The sequence below is a fragment of the Caloenas nicobarica genome, chromosome 1 (assembly GCF_036013445.1).
Source record: "Caloenas nicobarica isolate bCalNic1 chromosome 1, bCalNic1.hap1, whole genome shotgun sequence".
Lineage (NCBI taxonomy): Eukaryota > Metazoa > Chordata > Aves > Columbiformes > Columbidae > Caloenas > Caloenas nicobarica.
This window is the reverse complement of record NC_088245.1, coordinates 204,562,103-204,578,549: the sequence shown is the minus strand read 5'-3', so window position 1 is coordinate 204,578,549 and position 16,447 is coordinate 204,562,103. Positions and strand designations below refer to the sequence as shown.

Genomic DNA, 16,447 nt, shown 5'->3' with positions numbered 1-16,447 from the left:
TTTTTTTCTTCCAAAATGGACAGAAGTAGCAAAAATCAGTAAAGGGCATGTTAGATCCTATTTAAGACAGAAGATAAGAATGCAAAAATAATTATCATATGTTCCAGTAAAAATATAGATTAGGAGTCTACAGACTTCTAGCAACAGGTAAAAAAAAATATAGTATTTCATACGTTTGTATAGTTGAAATTAAGGTTAAAGAAATGGTGTAAAAAATGGGTCAGGAGTTACCAAAATGTACAAAAATAAATGACTTCTCATTTGTGGTGTTGAATGTTTTTGGATCGTTAAAGAAAGTAACATCGCTCTGCTAAAATACATCCTGTAACTTTTGATTCAAAATCCAAAGGGGATACATATTATTACTTTCTAAAAAAATATCACATTTCCACATGTATACTCTCCATGTCATACAAACCACACCTCTCTACAAAGTCCCAGTAGTTGAAAGCAAGTCCGGAGATAACCCACTTCTTCAGTCAACCTGCCACAGGTGGTGCACGGCAGGAGAAAGGGCTTCCAAGCAGACACCCCTGCTGCCCCCCGGCTCACAGCCCTGTGGAATCACAAGTTCTCTCACAAATAACCCACAGCTTATATGTGTGACAGTACAGCAGAAGCTCCATTGCAGAAAATAGTGTCTCATCCTTTCTTTTCTCACACAGAAATTAACACCTTGAATCTTTAATCTGCTCTGGGCAGTCAGAGCTCCGTGGCTCTATGGAGCATCTGTTGCCGTTTCCTTGGAGCAGGGGTCTGGCCACGCTGAACAGCTCATGGTACAGGAATATATAGGAACAGATCATGCAAGATGGCAAGAACACTCCTAACTAGCTACCTTTTGGTTTAATAAAAGATCCAGCCTTTATGTCTAAACCTTACTTTACGGTATTGTCCATTCTTCAACTTAAAACGTTTGGCATAAAAAAAAGCCTTTATGCTGTCATGTAACCCACCACCTGCAGTGGTCTGCAATACTGACCAGGGAGGGTTTGGTCCTTCCAGTTGCTTGAAAAACTCCTTCAGAGTCAATGTGAAAAGAATGAACAAGACGGATGGTCATTCTGCACAGAGCACTCTGACTCCAGACATACCGCCTCGCAGGAACCCGAGCCAGGCAACTGCAACCGCCCAAAAGTTTTTCGACAGCAAACATTCAAGTCCCCAGAATGGAAATGAAAAACACAGCTGCTCTTTTCTAAAACTAGGGTGTCTCTGGTTCACCGGGGTGCAATTCACCAAGAGAAGGTCTGTGCATCACTGAGCTCCCACTCGAACCCTTACAACAGAGCTAGAGTGAGAATAGCAGTGCCTAGACTTGGGGCCTAGATATGATGGATGACTCACTTTCAGCTTTTCTGAGGAGGAAAGCATCTTGACTTCCTTATAAAAATTATTTTTTTCTTGCAAATAACCTAACATGGTGTTACCCTTCTATCTTCACGGCTATATTTTAAATCCTGACATCAATTCAGTTTTTCACTAGATGAACAGAGGTTGAGAGCAAAGGGGTTAATTCAAGTAGCAGATGGGAAAGAATGAAGGAAAGAACTAACAACAGAGTGAGAAGTGGCTGTATGCTATTTTTCAAAAATTCATATATATTCCATCTGAATTTGTCCCACATGTAGGTTTGCCATCCATCTGGGGTTTCTTGTTAAGGAACAAAATAATTCACAGTGCCTGGTTATTACTATAAACCAGCCATCCGGTTTGTAGCATTTAAACCCATGGAGATGCTCTCTGTCGCGTTAGCTACAACTGTAGATGCAGGATAAATGATTTCTTCAACTGTCACATATGTCCCTGTTAAAAATCCAACAACTCCAATGACTGCTATAAAAACATCTTTAAATATCGTCCATAAACTTAAGTTTTCCTTGTAGAAAGTGAGAATTTCGACCAGAGGCGGCAGAATCAGTGCCAGAGTGCTGCTGCTGACAGCTCCGACGAAAGAAATCACCAGGTCCAGGCGAGGGATCAAAACTGCTACAGCACCTAGAACAGAAAAGTAACAGTGGCTTCAGATTCAACACCCTCATGAGAAACAAAACCATGACAAACACATAATCTAGTGGTTCAGGCTTCATAAAAAGTTCTATTCACTATTTTTCCAGCTACGAGTGGTGTGCACTATATAGATTAATGTGTGTATTCGTGAGTAAGATACGTCTTCATGCTCGCGTGAGTTACTCAATTTCAATTCTGACTTTCTGCACGAGCTGGCAGAGCTTCAAGTTAAAATCTTTTTGTACTTATAGGGTAAACAAATTTGGCCTGCAAATCAAAGAGAAATTACAAATATGAAATTGTATGGGGATTATTTATTTTTTTCATCATTGTTGGGTTTTTAAGATGAAAGAATGAAGTTCAGGAAGGGCAGGGAAAGGGGCTGTTACATGCTGCCCAGGAGACATGGGCAAAAATACATTACTGTTAACTACTAATATGTATTACTAATAATCTAGAAGTGCCATAAAATTACTCAAAAAGAACCAAACCCGCTGGCCACTTGGCAGTCTCACAATCATTTAAGTCACTTTTACTTACAAACTTACCTCTTGAAAAATCTCGGTCTATACAATTGCATTCAATTTGTAAAACGTCACTATAATAGTTGCCCAGTTAACTAAATGAGAATGTCCCAAGTTTGCACACAAGGCCCACTAAGCCTTTTAGCACAGTGTGGCGGGTCTCACCTCCTGAAACCAAACCATTCACAGGAACAGAACCCATCATGGTGGACCAGAACCGCTTCTGGTTTTAACCTCTTTGGGTGGCAAGCTTAGGCAAGGTACCCCCAGTATTAACTCAGATACACCCATTCTCACATCATGTTTTCAGTCCTGTTTAGAAAACAGCTTTCAAAGACCAGCTGAGCACACACCTCTATAGGATCCCCTTTATGTGGTGGAAATGTCTTTTTTCCCTTCCATGAACATATCACCTTCTAGCTGTCAGACTTTATCACAGACATCTGCAGCATCTGCCTGCTTGACATCTTCTATCGCTTCTCATCAAGACAAGGAAGCAATTTGGAAGAAAGGGAATGGGGAAAACTGCTGTAAAAGCCACCAGCAAATAAAAAATACCACATAATATATTTTGTCTCTTCCATACCTCCTTTCTTAACTCTTACACCATAATAAAAGCATGTTTGGCTTTACAGCAACTCCTCCACCAACCAAATATTATGTAAACAATGTTTATGGTGGTAAACAAATGGAACAAGCAGGAAGAAAATCCTCACACAACATGTGAGGATGAAAAACAGAAGGTGCATATCAGCTTTATAATTTCTCAAGACGAGCTTTCTATTTGCAGAACAGCTTTGCTCTGGGCTGAATGCCACCAGCTGCCTTGAATTTTGATAACTTCTGATTTTGAAAGGCAACGTACTCAAATTATGTCAGGTTTGATGCCCTCCATTCAAAATATCTAACTTAGGAAAAATTGTATTGGTGAATACACTCAAAATTCACTTGCAGAGCACAACAGTTATTTGCTGCTATCAGATAACCATTTGCCACATATTTTAATAAAACCCTTAAGTACAGAGGTCTTGCATAAAAAAAGAGATAAAAAGGTCTGAGCCCACAGAAGGGTAACAGCCTGATCTGTTTGAAAGAACCATATCATGCACAGATCTGCCAAGAAAAATCAGTTAACTTGGTCTTCCTTTTCCTGACTATAGTTTATTAGCAATTTGTGATTTTACAGAGATCTGAGGCACCATGTAGCCAAAGGAATCCTGGGCAGACAGAAGTGTCCTACAGGAACCCTTAGAAATACCCTGACACTCAAAAATAGATAAACCAAGTTTTCTATCCCACTGTTAAAATGGGCCTACTCAATGCCAAACTGTTTCTTTGATTGCATGAATACATATAAAGACTGGAAATGTCACATTTACACATTATCTAGGATGAAGCTGGATGAAATGAGAAAGGAATCATTATAAAGTTTACAAAACTCACAAAATAGCCACCTCTATAGCTTTTGCAACCATAAATCCCCTCAAGCACCATGAGTGCCCAAACAACCAGGGAAGAGCTCTCAGACCAGACTTGTAGTCACTACCATTTAAAAGAATGAATCCTGTCGGCAATTGCTAGCCTAAAGATATGTAAATCCTTTCAGTTTTAGGTCAGTCTGGTCCTCTAACAAAGATAAGAGTGACTTGCAAAACACCTAATCAGAAACTACAGAGACTACTGACCTTGCAGCTTTAGACATTTTGGAGCATCACAATTAGTTGAGTCTTGCTTTAGCATGTATCTTGGGATGCTGGATAAAGTGTCCTTTAGCTGAACATCGCTCATTATATGCTAAAATTATTATGCAACCAATATGCAAATGTGTAACCAATTGGCTCTTTAGGATTGCCCTGAGTAGGGATAAGATTTTGTATATACTGGCTGTTACTTTTCTTGCTGTTGTGCTGGCTTTATTCCCGCATCCAGACTTGTGCAACTCTGTAATAAACAACATCTCGTCTCTGCGTGCTAAAATCTGGCTTAATTGCACATTGGGTGACAGAATCCTATTTCTGGGACAACAGACTGACCAGGAAGCATGCTTGGTGCTTCCATAGCAATGTACAGTTCATATATAACCAAAAAGTGCAGCTGAAGTACATTTGCAATGACTGGTAAAACTCTCAGCTAGCGAATATGTTGAGTGTGTTCTTGTGAAGCAACAGAGAGGGCTGCACATTTATTACCTTGCCACTTCAATAGATGTAGTGGGTGTAGTCATTAAATATAGATTTGCAACTTCTGTAATAGACCTCTTTCAATGCTACATGTGTCCAGAATTTAGAAGGTACTCATTAATTTATAGTTCATAGTTTTGTTTGAAACATTCTGCTTTATTACAAATAATGAGATTATTTTTCATACTTTTTTAAATTGGAAAAAATAAAAGCACAGTTTATAATTGCTTCAGGTTATAGAAAAGCAAAATGCTGTGTGTTGGTTTGGATCTCATAAAAAAATCTGTCCAGTTCACATAAATTTGTGTGAAACCGGATATTGCTGTGGGAGGAAGTTTGGAAATGTGTTTCAAGGTTTTAATTAGTGTCTTATTTATCCTCTAACATCCAAGAGAAATAAAACTCATGTTTCTTATCTACCACAGAATGTCCTCAAGAGTTCAGAGAGGGGCCCAGTTTCCAGAAGTAAACAAGGGGCATTCCTACAGGCAGAGAGTCTGGTCTTCCCAGCCACACATAGGTTTTAAAGTACGGAATCAAGAAGAAATTCTGAAACTTTATCAACCGCCATGAAACTTTCTGGTTTGGAAGCTCTGGGAAGCCCAACTGAAGAAGGAAGTCCTCCAATATCAAAATGAGACATATTTATTGGCCAACAGTTAAATTGTCTTCAGGTTCGAATGAAAGAGCAAGAGCCACATGAACAAAGCATCCCACAGAGATAACAAGTTTGCAACATATTAATTCTACCTTAAAACTCTACAGCCTAATCTCAAAAACTCGTAATGATGGATTCCCCAGCCTGTCTCAGCTATGGAGTCACCCATTTGTGTCAGTTGGGGCTTTTTTAGGGGAGGAATACTACAGCAGAATGTTTCTATTTTCTTAGGGGACAGCTTCCAGTGGAAAGACAACCTTAATTTTACTCTGTTTATATTAAAGTGTTGCTTCTTTTACAACTTTCTCTCCTTGTTACAGAATCAGTGCATCAGTAGTCAGACTTGCTTGCTGAGGTTATTATCTCGTTATTACTATCCACTCTAAGTGCATTATAACTGCAGATGAAGTAAAATATGTGATTATCATATTCCAATACTTCCTCTAGTAATCAAATATTGAGTTACTTTATTTCTATCAAAAAAGTAATGCATATGCCATACTAAATCTTTGAGCAAGCTGGGCACTATTGTAATTAGGATATATGGATCTAAGTAAAAACTGAATTATAATTTTGGTCCTGTCCATACACAAATCAAAAGTAAAACATATTCTGACTTGATCAGGAGATTTTAATGATACAGCTCACTTAAAAAAGCCTTTTTTCCCACGTTTCCAGTAAGATTTAATTTATTTATAAGCATCTTATAGGAAGCCAGAAAGCAATTTTGAAATTTAAGAAGCTCATAATACTGATAATTTCTACTAAATTTTCTTTTAGCCCAATAATAAAGCTATTTAATATTTCTTTACTAAAATCATTTCCATGTTCTGTACATGACTGACATCTTCCACCTTGGCTTGCAGGCAGGCAAAACAGTGCGTGCTGTGCCTCAGGCAACACCTGGATGCTGCAGACATATTTAGAGAACCACAATAAATCATTTATCTCTTTTACAAAACTGTAACATACTACATCACAATTAAAACAATTCACATTTTAAAAATAAGTTACAAAATCTAACAAAATTTATTATTTTTTAAAAAAGCTGTCTGTTTTTTTAAATAAATGACAAAAAATAATGCCTTCCCTGAGAGTTCCACAGTGGGAACTAAACTGTGTTTTGATATGTAGGTACAAAAGAATATGAGACCAAGTAGAAATCTGTTACTTATCTGAAGATAAACTAATGCAAATAATCACTTAAGAGCATTTGCGAATAATTTACAGAGCTTTGCACACAGGTAGAAAGAAATCTACATATTGATAACGCAGTTTAAAAGAATTATTTTAGATTAAGATCCTGATATTATTGTGATTCAGAAAATTATTTTTTCTGGCTAGAGATGTTAATTAACTTAGGGTTTGAGGTGGTGTTTGTTTTAGCTGTTCTTTGAGACATCAAGAGACTATAAGATACATACAGAAGATAATTTCTTTAAAAATTATTTAGATTCAGTCCTCACCAAAAATATTTTTCTTAACCCAATTACTTAAAAAGCATGCTTTTAAATACCAGCTCAGTCTCAAACTCAAAACTAATCAGAAAAAGGAACAAAGGAGAAGATGAATTGCAGTTATACTATGAAGTGACAAATTCTACTTTCACACTAGAGAGAAAAAGAGATACATCTTGCACGCAGAACCACCACACACATCATTTGGTTTGGCTTTATTCCCTTTGGAATGAAAAACCCTTTGATCAGTATCTTCCTGCAACATGAAGTATGCAGACACAGAACGTACTTCACAACATTTGCCCTCACACTAACTCACAGTTTACGATTGCTCTGTCCCATGTTAGTAGGAAAGACTCAGCTCGCACAGGAGAAGATGGTTTCAATATCTTCATCCTTCATGAAGAGAGGTTACCCGGGACATGGCCCCGACACATGGCACAGTCCTACTGACGTGCCAGGGAATGGGCAGATCCATCCCTTCCCCAGAGCCCTCCGCATCAGTTTCTCAAAGAAGTGTAAGTAAATTCATTTTTTGCAGCACTTTGCATCAGAGGTTTCAAAGCTGTTTACAAAAGGTTTTATATTTATAGTCTTTATATTCCTTATGCAGAAAGATGCATAAAGAATGATGTCAGACCAAACAGTGATGTAACAAGGGCACTGAGTCCAGTTTTCTTAACAGCTTAACTAAAATACCTACAGCCAAGGCTGCGGATTGGCACATACCCCTGGTACCGGAGGCCCCTGCCAGGACTGCGTCCCCCCCATGCTCCACTAATAAAATCTCTCCCCCCGACTTGTCTGTGCTTTATACAACCCCAAAATCCAGGCAGTATAACTTGTTCAGAGTTCAGTTTCCAGGATCTGCACCCATTTGAAGCAGAATTCAGTGTCACAACAATCCCAGGCAGGAGTGCACTATCAGCAAGTTGGCTGATGACACCAAGCTGGGAGGAGTGGCTGACACGCCAGAGGGCTGTGCTGCCATCCAGCGAGATCTGGACAGGCTGGAGAAAAATTTAATGAAATATAACAAGGGAAAATGTAGAGTCTTGCATCTGGGCAGGAACAACCCCAGCTTCCAGTATAGGTTGGGGAATGAGCTATTAGAGAGCAGTGTAGGGGAAAGGGACCTGGGGGTCCTGGTGGACAGCAGGATGACCATGAGCCAGCACTGGGCCCTTGTGGCCAAGAAGGCCAATGGCATCCTGGGGTGTATTAGAAGGGGGGTGGTTAGTAGGTCGAGAGAGGTTCTCCTTCCCCTCTACTCTGCCCTGGTGAGACCTCATCTGGAATATTGTGTCCAGTTCTGGGCCCCTCAGTTCCAGAAGGACAGGGAACTGCTGGAGAGAGTCCAGCGCAGGGCCACGAAGATGATGAAGGGAGTGGAGCATCTCCCTTATGAGGAAAGGCTGAGGGAGCTGGGTCTCTTTAATCTGGAGAAGAGGAGACTGAGGGGTGACCTTGTTAATGTTTACAAATATATAAAGGGTGAGCGTCAGGAGGATGGAGCCAGGCTCTTCTCGGTGACAACCAATGATAAGACAAGGGGCAATGGATACAAACTGGAACACAGGAGGTTCCACTTAAATATAAGAAGAAACTTCTTCTCAGTGAGGATGACAAAACACTGGAACAGGCTGCCCAGGGACGTTGTGGCGTCTCCTTTTCTGGAGACATTCAAACCCGACTGGACACCTTCCCGTGTAACCTCATCTGGGTGTTCCTGCTCTGGCAGGGGGATTGGACTGGATGATCTTTTGAGGTCCCTTCCAATCCCTAACATTCTGTGATTCTGTGAGGCTGCATGAGCAGGTACAGATTTACAGGGACAGGGACGGAGTAGCAGTGATGTGGCTATAAAGACTTGCACACTCCTAAGCAAATGTCAAAGTGGTAGTTAATAAATTGCTTGGCCTCCTCATCCCCTTCTGTCTGAACACATCGGATCTTCAGAATTAACGTCTTTTGCTAAGCGCCCCTCTTGGATGGCAACAAGCAAAGCAAAGCAGGCAGTGGGACACGAAGGAGGCTCCTCACGCTGCAGGTTGCCCGGAGCTGCAACACCAAGTGATCTTCGTAAGACCAGCCAGCGCGGGTGCTCAGCGCAGGACACGCTGCATCCTGTGCAAATGTATTTCATCATTTAATCAACAACAATCCATGGGCTCACAAACGACATCTGGCTAGACTGTTACATTTGAAACATTGTGTGGATTCATCTCTACAGTAAATTTATTTGAGCTTTGCTACGAATACTTTATCATACAAGTCTTTTTAGACATACTTCAGTAAAATAAACAACTGCTGCATGTAGCTAGATTCAACAAATTAATATAAACCATGCAGCAAAACTAATTAATATTGAACTCTAAATGGATGATCCTACACCATTACAGTACTGACACTGTTCCCACTGCCAGTCACTCTCCTTCAGACACCTGATTCCACGGATCCACCAGAAATGAGTCTGCAAATAAACTTCTGTCCCCTTTGTCTCACTCTCTTAAAGTATGCAGTATGCATTAATAGATCAAGCCATGTCACAGGAAAGCAGGCAGTGATCCATGGCTGCTTTGCTGTCTCATAATAAAAGCAAGATCCAGGCAATAAGAAGTTAAAAATAAAATTTTGTCTTGCCATCACCCATGAAAATAAAGTTTTCATTATGCACCTTTTGATTACTATATAAAATGAACAAAAAACAATGTAATTAGGATTAAATTGAACATATTTACCTTCAATCTTAAGCTACTATACTTTGCTCCATAAATACTAAACATGTACATATGAAGGTGAAACATTGCCAAAGACACCTTTAAGAATAGCTAAAATTACTTATTTTTATCCTTCAGGCTTCTTGTACTATTTAATAATAAAATTTTACATTTCTTTATTAGAGATTATCAAAGAAACAGCTGATTAAGATGATAAAAATATATACATTACTGTGGAATCCATTTGGCATAACAGAATCCACCAGGATACCAAAAAATCATATTAGCTGTGCCAGATAAATTATCTTTTCTAATTACCATCTAAGGACTAAAGAATTTATTAAATAACAGAAAAAGTTAGCTCGCCCTCCTTCCCCTAAGTATTAAATAAATTACAGAACAAGGAGATTCTGTTCTGGATAACTGTAATCAAACTTCTGAGCTAAGCGCCTCTAACCTATGTTCAGGGGTGTTGCATGTGCTACAGCTTTCATTAGCAGGAATACATTAATTTGCGCATTTCCAAGCCAGAAGGAGGAAACTCAGTTTGCCTAAGGAGGGAACTCATGACTCTAAACAGCACAGAGGAGATGGAAGCAAGGACAAACTAACTCCTTCTCACTTCACTCTGTCTTGTCTTTGAAAGGTCACAGAAACTGGGGGAGATCGCTGGTGCTTGGGGAAAACAAATGTCCTCAATAAAGGCCAAAAGAATAATCCAGGGAAATACAGGCAAGTCAGCTTCACTTTGGTCCTTGGAAAAATCATGGAGCAAGTCATGCTGGAGCACATTTCTGGGCACGTGAAGGAGAAAAAGGTGACTGGAAACCGAAAATATATTTATCCAGGGCAAATCATACGTGACCATCCTGATTGCCTTCTCTGACACCATGACTGGATTTATGGAAGAGGGCAGAGCAGTAGATATCGTTTACCTCAACTTTAGAAAAGTCTTTGACACTGTCTCCCACAATGTTCTTGTATCTGAGTGGAGGGAAACCAGAAGGGTAAATAAACTCATTGGAAAAAAGAATCATGGTTAATGGGTCATACCCTACCTGGAGGCTGGTAAAAATCCTATGGCTAGTAGGGAAAGTAAAAGCTTCCTACAGCTGATGAAAACATGGAATGATCACTTAAGATGACATGAATCATGTTCTTTAAGCCTAGAAAATGATAACGCTCATTATAATACTAATTTCTCTCAAAAAATGTCCCTAGTAACAGTGCTGAAAGTAGGCTGACATATTGAAATCCAAATTAATTTAAATCATTGATTTTTGATCATGATTCAAAGCTGGATTAAAATTTATATTTTAATAGTGATACTTCAGGTTTTTTACTTCCTAAGTAAAATGGCTTAAAGAGACATTCATTCTCGCTTATTTATAGCTTCAGTTGATATGTCATATTATTTAAATAATGGCAGTGCTAAGTAACTTACAAACTAACTACTTCAGTCCCTAGAGAAATTTTAGACACTTTCCAATGGGAAGCCACTCTCTGATTTCACCAAATGTTAAAAGTTTTTCATAAAAAGCAAATGCTTGGATTCTTATGTAGTTTTTTAAGTATCTGAAGTGGCCTGCTTATTTCGGGCTGGGAAAATGCCAAAGTTTCTGGTACAATCAGTACCTATTGCCTATGACACGTCCTGTATTATTATATATAGTATTATATTAATATTACTGATGTGCTAATAACTAACTTGTGAATTTGCTGCAGTATTATCAAAAATAAATTAAAAAATAATAATAAATAAATGAATAATTAAAAAATGACAACGATCACACTGCAGTGGGATGACCAACGCATCTCCAAAATGATGCTTTGCAGCAGCTGGTGTCACAGGCACGAGTCAGTTGAAGCCTGCTGTGTTGATTGATGCGACAGAAAAACCAAGCTGCCAAGTGCCCTGGCTTCCCAGAAAGAACCACGTGCAGGACCGAGTTGCGGTTCAGCTCCCTGTGTCGACAGGCTTAGACAGATTAAGCACTGAATTACGGCCTGCAGTCCCAATCCATCAAAAAATACAGTCACCTGCAGATGTTTTTAATCTGAATTTGTTGGCATTTCACCTCGCAAAGTGAAGTTTGGAGAGAGCAGTTTGCTTCGTCACATGGGAAAACCTGACTGGCGATGGCGCAGCTCAGCACGGGGACATTCGGGGGCAGCGTGTCCGAAGCACCGTCCCCTCCTTGGCATTCATTCTTAATTTTTTACAACCCAAGTAAATCAATACCAAATACAGATACCTGACTGCACATCACAGGCCTGTCTTGCTATAAACTACCTTTCAGCTGTAATTTTCGAAGAGCTCACCGTCATGTTTTCAGCTTGAGAGGACAGGGAAAATAAAACCTCGTGCTCCCAGCGGTGACACAAGAACAGGGGGACTCAGGTTCAGTGCTCTTCTCAAGGAGCTGTGGTTTAAATCCCACTTTGACTGTCCCAAACACTGAGTTTATAGTTTTCACCTATAAAACTACCTTTCAATTACCTTTATTTTTCTAAACATAATACTATTAATTAAATCACCCAACAAAGTTTTCCAAAAATTTAATTTTACTCCTGAGTCATAAGATTATGCAAGCTGTGTCTGTTTTTTAAAGATCCCTAAATTGCTGATTCACTGAAATTCTGCCAGAGGAATCCTCAGATTTTCTGCAGGGTCTTTAAAACACAGCTCAATTTCAACATTTCTAAAGGAAATAAAACATTTCAAAACCTGTGTTTGTTATCAAAATACAAATGATCTAGCTGTTAAAGTCTCATCATGACTTCTGAGAAAGCAGTTTTCTGAAATAAGCATGTTTTCTACTGTTCTCGTTTAGCAAACTTAAAGTCACATTTCAAACCAGCTTTTTTTCCTAAGAATGAAGCAGTTTAGCTTCCTGCCCTATAACAGCAGGCAGTCTTCATGTCAAGATATTTTCTGTTAGAAAAAGCATCCATGAGAGCCAGCGACTTGAGGGATCTGCATGGGGTGTAGCCATAGGATGTGGGTTGCTCAGAAACAGCAGCGCGTGAAAGCATCTGGGTGGACTACGGACTGGAAAATGAACATTTTTGAAGTCTATCAGGAGACAAGCAGTGCAGCCAGTCCTAAGAAATGGTCAATGAAAGCGATTTTCAACACTGTAAATGTGCCAGAACAAGACAGCTTACAAATCCCCCATGGCTGTAACGTTTGGAATTGTAGTTCCTGCAATTTCCTCTCTCTCTCCATAAGCAAAAGGAAGGCATTGCATCCTTAGAAATAAAGCTTTTAATCTGTGCGTAGGAAACCTGTTTTCAGCATATTTCACTTGCACTGGTCCGTTTGGTAGCTTTGGGCATTGCACTTCCCCTGCCCATGCCCTGGCTTCCTTATCTGCAAGATGGCAACAATAATAGTGAGTTCCTTTGTAAGGCGCTTCGACAGTGATAGATAAAAACAACATGAAAATAATAACCTTTAGTATCATTGCAGTAGCTGTTAGAGCTTTAATACTTACATTGGAACTGATATCAAAAAGCATTACTCTTAATTGCCCACGTGGCTACACAATAAACGGAAAATAAGGAACTGAGCTGATGTTATATGATCAGAACCCTTTTTTGGCTATCCTCAAATGCTTTACATTCTGACTTAGGAATGTCTTCCTTGCTGTACCAAACTCCACCATAATCCCTTGGTAATGCTTTTAAGTGGACAGTGAAACTATTACGTGTAAATACACTTTATAAAGCAGCATGGACTTCCACAAGGTAAAAGGCAATACTAAATACCAAGCACAAGATATGACTGTACTATAATGCCATTTTTTAACTAGCAGGCATTACAACCACCACTGCCAACATCCTGGAAAGTTCCAGTTACCTAAAGTAAAAATGGTGCCTGCTGGTAGCATTCCAAATAAAGATGCAGAAACCTGGCGAGGCAAGTAAATGTGCTTCCAGTCATAGCTCATCTGAGATGAGTGTGAAACATAGTGCTGAATATCTACCCTATAGCTCTTTAGATAATCATTATCTAACTGTCCACAGGAAAAAAAAAAACAAAACAACTTTTTTATCCCCAACAGTTACTGATGAGTTAGTGTTTAAACTCAATCTCCCTTTCATTCTGAAAAAACTGTCTAAAAAGGTAAGATTTCAGACAAAATCATTAAATAAACTTTAATTTAAATTAGGTAATAGGTTTTTACTTAGCAGCATAATTAAACAATAAACAATAAAAGATAATAGGGTTTTCTTTTTCATGATATAAACTACTCTGTTACCCCAAAGTTCAATGTCAACATAAAAGGACATGTGAAAGGAGACACAGACCATAGGCACTGGCTTTGATTTACCCGTTTCAGCATGGGTTTGTATTAGATACAGCTTTCAGAGAACACCCTCTCTTGAAGTCAGGAAAAAATACTGCAGGAGTAAATGTTTTATGAGAAAATCCCATCCCCTGAAGAACACGAGCCAATTGAGGCAGTTTGTGAAAACCAACATGATTCTCTTCCAAATAGCACTATCTACGTGATGGTGACACCAAGGGATGGCACCACTCTGTGGAACCCCGGCCAACTGGGACAAAGGCCCCAAAAAGGAGCTGGTTTGCTGCTGCACACATCCACAGGGGCTCTCACAGCAACTAACCTGAGCACCTAAAATCTCACTTCTCACATGAGTCTCTTTGCGATCCTGAATTTCATCGTCTCCGTGTGTATACCCCTTCCACATCCTGAAACAAAGATCTATTTTGATGGTGTTCAATGTTCTCCTGTAGTGCCAAGACCAGCACAACACCCACATTTCTGAGAAGCCAAGCTTGCCAAGCTCACCTCCCAGGACAGCACCAAGCATCAGGCCACAGATGGACTGGGAAATAAGTATCACCTGCCCTCTTTTTAAATTGTGTCAAAGAAAATATGAAATCCAAAGGGTGTAAGATCAAAGTGATTCCCCAGCTGAGTCCCCTGATGTCCCAGACTATGTTAGTCATCGACATTTCACTGACAGAGGCAATACAAATGAAATTACGGTACAATCTGTTTACACAACATTGTAAGTGTATGTACCTACACTTGGTCACCTAAAACTTAAGAGAGTCCCTTAGAGAACTGAATATGAGAAGATACCTCACCTGCACAGGTGAGCTGCCTCTGTGCCCCGTATCCTCACCGCTGGAAGTCTGCGCTTTCTAATATTCTAATAAGAATTTGTGTGATGTCAACTTCCAGACAAGCAACCTTTACTACCCATTTTTTGACGATTAAAGCTCTACCCACTGTTGGAAGTCAACCAACTATTTCTTGGGTACAGATAATAAGCTGAGCTTCATAATCTTCCTTTGATCAAGCATACTTCCCATCACCTTTTTTTTTTTTTTTTGTACATTATTAATATATGACACTCCTTTGCCTAAAAACAGTAGTTCTATGCGTGTTCCTCAGTCACAACACAGTACTTTGAGCTCAGGTCCAACTACTTAATTACCTTGTTATCCTCCCTTTCTTCTCAGAATGTCAATCTTCCCCAGCTGTATAAAACACTATTCAAAACACCAGTGTGCTATGTATTCCTCATTATTTATGAGTGTGATGCTCTGTATTGTCTGTACATTCTAACAGCTTTAGCTCTTATTTTCAGATGATGGGCAGAAGCACCAACTAGAGTCACATCTAATAGTGATTCCACCAGATACCCTTTAAAAATAGCCTGAATTCTGTATCCGGCCACAATGACAGCTTCTTTATGAGATATCAGATAATCACTATTTAATTAATCTGAAATGGTTACTTTCCAGTGATAAATCACCACAATTTTGTGTGATGAAAACCTAAATTTACATCTGTGCCTTTATAAATTATTTTTAATCTAGCATATTCCACAGGAAAAAGAAAGTGGGGGGAGGAGTTGGCAAGATCGATTTTACATAAAACCATTTTGATTGCCCGCAGTCATATATTCACCTTTTTCTTATTCGAGACTTCTCAAATAACAGGTTCGTTTTGCATGACTGTTTATACTTGTCACATCCTAATAGAAATAGGTAAATCTCATTGTTGCATCATTGCTAAGATTTATTTTACTTCTGATAAACCCCGAATTAGCCATCTTAATTAGATCAAGCTAACAAAAAAAATCTTCAGAGTATGTAATAGTATCTCCATAAAATACTTGCATTAATTAAGATTTATTGGAATATATTTGTGGAAACTATGGTCTTCTATGGTCTTCATCTCTATGGTCTTTGTATTGCTAAAATAGTGTGAACTAAAACAAAAAAGTGAATTACGGTATGTTTGAAATTCATCAGACCTCTAACTTTTTACTGTCAAAGAAAAACCTGTAATGACTTCATCATTAGCTCTAGATCACACTACATTTATAACGTAATATTAAAATTTAGAGTACTTTTATTACACAAAATTAACCTTGTGGAGTAAGTATAGGACAGATCTTATACTGGTTTTGTTCCCAAAATATTGGATGTTGGCACACTGCTTTACCATCGACCTAAATTGAGGGAGTAGTTTATTCCTTGCCAAGAGCCTTGTAAATATTGATTTAAGGATGTGATTAAAACCATGGAGTTGGAATATTGATCTATCCATTGTCAGTGTAAGAATCAATTTAGAAAACAAGTGAATTATTAAGAACACAAACTGCTACAAGTTTTGTCAGTTATAATAGAAGAGATGATACTGCTGTTTATAGATCAGATGGGAAGAATTTCCACTTATCAGTTTTCCTCTAAAGAAAAAGTCACGAAAGAAACAAGAAAAAGGAATTATGAAAATACTCACAGGAGAATAGTAATATCAAACTCTATCAGAATGGACTAAAAAGATTTTCCAATGTAAGTAAAAGGATGAAAAATTATAGTAGACATTGATTTGAGTAAAAGGAGCTTATG

At 38.8% G+C, this 16,447-nt stretch overlaps 1 protein-coding gene across 2 annotated transcripts in view; it reads right to left on the bottom strand.

The window, feature by feature from the left end:
• Window positions 1-210: 210 nt before the first annotated feature.
• SLC36A4 (solute carrier family 36 member 4) overlaps window positions 211-16,447 on the bottom strand; it is a 102,360-nt gene continuing 86,123 nt past the window's right edge. For both annotated transcript variants that reach the window (XM_065633646.1, XM_065633655.1), the window contains one exon: window positions 211-1,998. In XM_065633646.1, the coding sequence (XP_065489718.1) occupies window positions 1,694-1,998 (305 nt within the window). In that variant the 3' untranslated portion in view covers window positions 211-1,693. The remainder of the gene's footprint in view (window positions 1,999-16,447) is intronic.